General features: G+C 38.8%; 1 protein-coding gene and 1 long non-coding RNA gene across 2 annotated transcripts in view; one reads left to right on the forward strand and one right to left on the reverse strand.

Annotated features, from left to right (window-relative positions):
- The window catches only part of pgk1 (phosphoglycerate kinase 1), a gene marked incomplete in the record, with an annotated part of 16,276 nt that extends 12,405 nt beyond the window's left edge, over window positions 1-3,871 (forward strand). The window contains 6 exon segments of the mRNA XM_014029075.1: window positions 250-369; window positions 447-561; window positions 1,196-1,375; window positions 1,445-1,622; window positions 3,201-3,299; window positions 3,371-3,871. Coding sequence (XP_013884529.1) covers window positions 250-369; window positions 447-561; window positions 1,196-1,375; window positions 1,445-1,622; window positions 3,201-3,299; window positions 3,371-3,411 — 733 coding nt within the window.
- Window positions 3,872-4,007: 136 nt separating this feature from the next.
- LOC106532908 (uncharacterized) overlaps window positions 4,008-5,512 on the reverse strand; it is a 7,926-nt gene continuing 6,421 nt past the window's right edge. Inside the window, exons 7-10 of the long non-coding RNA XR_001312169.1 lie at window positions 4,741-4,790; window positions 4,605-4,661; window positions 4,486-4,530; window positions 4,008-4,195 (exon numbers count right to left, since the gene is read on the reverse strand). This is a non-coding gene — a long non-coding RNA (uncharacterized LOC106532908). The remainder of the gene's footprint in view (window positions 4,196-4,485; window positions 4,531-4,604; window positions 4,662-4,740; window positions 4,791-5,512) is intronic.

A 5,512-nucleotide genomic window follows, 5' to 3' on the forward strand; every position in this document is an offset into this window, starting at 1 on the left:
AGTCTTGACCGTTTAGCGTTAGCCGTTAGCTTCTCCAGCCGATCACACGGTCACCTGGTTTCTGAGCTCCAGCTGTCCTTGGTGAAACCTGAAACAGACACTTCACTTCCACCTTGATTCCATAGAAGTCATTTATGTTGGAAATATTTCTATTTTAATGATTTTTATTAGTGTAAAATGTTAAAAACACAGTTGTTGGTTGTGTCTGGGCTGAAAAGCCGACCCTGAACCTCCTGTTTGATCCTGCAGCTCCATGGTGGGAGTGAACCTGCCTCAGAAGGCAGCAGGTTTCCTCATGAAGAAGGAGCTGGACTACTTCGCCATGGCCCTGGAGAAACCCCAGAGACCCTTCCTGGCCATCCTGGGAGGGTGAGCTGTCAGACTGTGACATCACAGCAGGTCTGCAGCTCCGTAACAACATTTTTTCTGTCGCATCATTGTTTCAGAGCGAAGGTGAAAGATAAGATCCAGCTGATCAACAACATGCTGGATAAGGTCGACGAGATGATCATCGGCGGCGGGATGGCCTTCACCTTCCTCAAAGTCCTCAACAACATGGAGGTGAGGAAGACCTCGACTCAAATTCTTCATTTTGTCTTGTTTTTTTAATTATAGTAAACAAAAAGACATTTTTAATGTTTGACAAGTGTTGAAAAAGAAGTACTAAATTTAGTTTTAACATTCAGGGTTTTATTGAGATGTTTAATGTTAAATGTTTAGCCCTTATCTTTGTCCGCAGCAGGAATTCAGAACCTCAGTTTGACCTCTTTCACAACAGTTTGAAAGAATCGAGTCACACAGAAGTTCAGTTTTATTTGCTTCGTTCAAGAACTCAAACAATGAACTCAGTCTTGGGAAAACTTTTTTCCTTTTTTTTTGTTTTTAAGCACGTGTTCATTAAGCAATAAAAAAAAAGAAAAAGGAAGAAGAGTTTAGCAACCTTTACCGTTGTTTTTTACAGAAATGCTTCCACACAGGAGTTGAGAAATGTTAAAGAAAATCAGACTTTATCGTGTTTTAAATTTTGTTTTATTTTGAAATCTGACCTCCTGATAAGGGCTGACTTAATTTTTTGTCTGGGTTGTAAATGTTTGTCATAAACAAAACATCTTTTAGTTAGATTAAATTGTAGTTTGTTAAAACTCCTGTTGTCTTTTTATAAAACAAAGCTTTTATTTTCTCGACTTCCTGTCAGATCGGGAACTCTCTGTTCGACGAGGAGGGCGCCGCCATCGTCAAAGACCTGATGGCCAAAGCTGAGAAGAATGGCGTGAAGATCACGCTGCCCGTCGACTTCATCACCGCCGACAAGTTTGACGAGCACGCCGCCACCGGCACCGCCACCGTAGCTGAGGGCATCCCAGCCGGGTGGATGGTGAGGACCTTAATGGCTTTACTGGTTTTAGTCAGACTTGATTAAACCTGACTCGCCGGTCTCCCGCAGGGTCTAGACTGTGGACCGGAGAGCTCGAAGGCCTACGCCGAGGCGGTGGGCCGGGCCAAGCAGATCGTGTGGAACGGTCCCGTCGGCGTGTTCGAGTGGGACAACTTCGCCAAGGGGACGAAGAACCTGATGGACAAAGTGGTGGAGGTGACCAAGTCRGGCTGCGTGACCATCATCGGTGAGAGGAACACCACGGTGGAATAAACCAGTTAACTCCTGGTTTTATCAACCTCAGGGTTTAGTCTTAAAGCTTAGGACTAAGGGTTAAGCTATAGGTAAATTAATGGAACTCAATGCAAAATCCCCCATAAGATAAAACCAGTGGTGGGCACCAGTCCGCTAAAGCACAAATCCACTAATTGCGGACCTAAATATTTCATTTGCGCTTTAGCGGTCTTACTAATTTTTTTAATTCATAAGCAGATTTGTGCTTTCTAAAATTAAAATGCAGTGATGCTAATAACTAATTATCTACCAGACATCATTATGTTGAACAGCAGAAGGTATGACTGTCAATGAATCACAACACATGTGATCTATCCAACAGCACCCCTCCCAGATAAACACTCTTATTGTGAAGGTATACAATACTTGACGTAATTGGTCGAAGCAATCCGCCAACGGGGTTAGACTGACATCTAGTGGTCAACTGGAGCAACTACATGGAAAACTTTAAAATCCAAGCTCTTATTTTGAAGGGAGGATAGTTTCCTGTACTCCGTGCTTTCGTTTCCCATCACAAATCAAATTTGTCATGTACCCAGAATGCATCGCTTCAGTTTTCCAATAAACATTTTTAAAATTACTTTAATGAAAAATCTACAACAAACAAAAGAAAAAGACAAAGAAGCAGCCGAACTAGCAATCCTCAACAACTTTTTAATTTTTACACCAGGAGCTAAAGGTCTGTTTCAGGAAATCACATCCCCAGTAATCAGTGGTTGTAGGATTAAGTTGTAAAAGAGTTCATACACCACTAGTTGGCAGTGTTGTACATATATTGTACATGAATTATTGTCAGCTAGTAAGTGTCAAATTGAACTTGCGCTTTAAAATTAGCTTCCGGACCTAAATATTTTCATAAGTGCTTTAGAAAATGTGGAGCTAATTTTTGGATTAGCGCTGTCCACTACTGGATAAAACAAATGTGAATGTTTTTATCACTCGAGCCAACGTTCTGTGTCATTTAAAGAAACTTAAAKGTGATTTTTAAATTTGTGTAAATAAAACGTTATTATTATGTGTGACAGACTGCAGTAGAACGCAGTATGAGGCTAGGATAGATGCTACGAGTAAAGCTAGCAGCAGGCTACAGTCAAAACAATAAGGTTTAATAAGATCCAGGTGGTCCAGTGTTGATATTTTACCTCTGATGAAAGTTTGGGGCAGATTTCTAAGCCATGGTTGCACTTTTTTATTTTTATGTCAAATTCAGATGATCCCATTGCTTGAATCTAGATGTTAGTATCTTAACTTGGTAAAGATGACAAAATACTCTTCCATGTTTCCTGAGTCACTGTTACAAGTACTGTAGTTTTATGGTCCCCCCCCCCCCGGTGGAGTTTAGTTTAGTTTTGTTGAATTTTTAAGAGTTCAAACACAGCTAAACCTTCACTGATTTAAACCAGTGGAGTCGCTGCCAGAGTGATGTAGTCATGTGACCAATGTTCGTAAAATAGCCTGAGTGAAGATAATCATTGGATTATTTTATTTTTTAGTCTTTTGAGACTTTTTTTTTGTAAACGTTTCCGTCCAGGTGGGGGCGACACTGCGACCTGTTGYGCCAAGTGGAACACAGAAGATAAAGTCAGCCACGTCAGCACTGGAGGCGGAGCCAGTCTGGAGCTGCTAGAAGGTAGAAAGACGGCTTGATGCACGCCCACGTGATGATGATGATGATGATGATGATGTGTTCTCTGTCTGCAGGTAAAGTCCTGCCCGGTGTCGACGCCCTCAGCAGTGTCTGAACCTCAGCAGCTGGGCTGTGTGTCGGTGTGTGTGWGAGAGAGAGAGAGTTGGGTAGCTCCTGCACTGTTCCTGTTTACTCCTGAAACATCCCAGAAGTGACACAAACTCGCAGTTTCCCTCATTAACGCCTTACATCAGCTAAACTACTGGCAGTGGAAGCCCTTTGTTTTCATTTTTGACCTTTTAAAGACAAACAGACCAAACTTTATGAGGTTGAAGGTGAAGTTCTGTTGCTTAAACATGATGTTSCAGTTATCCAGCAGACATTAAGGCCTCTGCTTCCTGTAGGGAAAAACATAAATCCTCTGAGTTGGCCCCTGAATGTGTGGTTTCTCTGCACCGCCACAAGGTTTATACTGTATATGTAGAGCTAATGTAGAAGCTGTTGTGGTGAGTTTGTAGGTGTTGCTTTTGTCTGTCAGCTCTGTTTAATCTGATTATAAAATGATAATAAAGCTGTCTGTGTCTGAACGTCTCCTCTTTAAAAACACGCAGCTTTTCTGGAGTTAAAAATATCAAACTTCTCTCCATTTATTTTCACTTTTTAATTGTTTTTGCTCAGAGGTGATTTCTGTTGAAAAGTAACTAAATAAACTGAATTAAATTGATTTATTTCACCAGCAGGTGGCAGCCTTGATTTTTACAAGCTTAAATATTTACACACAGCTGATCATAAGTTTCAAAAATGTTAACAAAACTTTTAAAACAAATAAAGTAAACAGATCTGTAGGTGGTGGTGCGTTCAGGCGCAGTCTCCGTTTTCGTTCACGTAATCCGGCTCATCTGTTAATAAAAATATAAAAACATGGGAGTGTTATATAAAAATGCTCATTAAATGTAAAAAAGGTTACAAAATTGCTGTAATTCTAATTCAATTAATTATTTTATCAGGTATTGTCTTTATCTACAGTCCAAAGATGCTCAAAATTACAATTATAATAAATAATAAAGTTCTACTTAAGATAAATGTTTTAAAGCCATATTAAATTACACCCATTAGATTTTGTTTTTTTTAATTCTTTGACAGTTTACCCCAAAACCAACACAATAAAAAGTCATTTTTATAAACTTACCATCCATTTGTTCTTCCAGGAACGCAGCGTTTTCGTAATCATCATCTGTTTAATAATAAAGCAGCAGTTTGATTCACTCTGACAGTTTTACTGAGAGATTCATTAAACTCAGGATTTACCTTCAATCGACAGAGACGGGAAAACGTTTCCATAAATCCCAGGAATCTGCTCCGCTTCTAAAAAAATAACAACATGGATGCTGGAAATACTTGTAGCGAAGCAGCTGTGTGTTTAGAAACGTGTACAAATACTCACCAGGTGTCGCGTTCTTCTCATTCTCATACAGAAACACAGCGATTGGAGCTCTAAAAAACAATGTTTTTGATCAGTCACTCTATTCATGTCTGTTAGCAAAATATCTCATGAACCAGTGGACAAATGAAAGACAAAGTAATGGTTGGATTTATCTACAACTGATGAACTTTTGGAGTTAATCTGGTTCAAGATGGCTGCCACAAGTACAGGGTTCCTGCAGATCCTTAAAAAGTCTTAATAACCCTTGAATTCATCAATCCAAAAACAAGGCCTTAATTAGTCTTAAAATGTCTTAAATCARTCTTTCAGAAGTCTTAAAAATGTTAACATTTTGTAAGTAGGATGACTGCAATTCATTTCAAATATTACAATAATTGGTAACAGTTATTTTTTTAAATATTCACATGCATTTTTATCCTGTGACATCACTTCCTGTTACTTCACATGCAAATATTTCAACAACTGTCTTTCTGAGCAACGTGAAATTTCTTTTTTAATATATTAATCATGTCTTTCCAAAAACGCATTCATATTTCTTACAAAAATTTTATGTCACAGCCACTTTAACGTTTTATCTACAGTGAATTGGGCTTAAGACCCCACTGTGGGTCCTAAAACTCCAAATTTTAGGTCATTCTAGGATTTCCAGGAATTAAATTAAGTTTAAAACTGGCTGCTAAGATGGTTTTTGCTATTTTTGATGAAAAAGCAGTTACCGTATATATTCATGTATAATACGATCTCATATATAATACTATCTCATGTATAATAT

This window comes from Austrofundulus limnaeus, unplaced genomic scaffold, assembly GCF_001266775.1.
Source record: "Austrofundulus limnaeus strain Quisiro unplaced genomic scaffold, Austrofundulus_limnaeus-1.0 Scaffold848, whole genome shotgun sequence".
Lineage (NCBI taxonomy): Eukaryota > Metazoa > Chordata > Actinopteri > Cyprinodontiformes > Rivulidae > Austrofundulus > Austrofundulus limnaeus.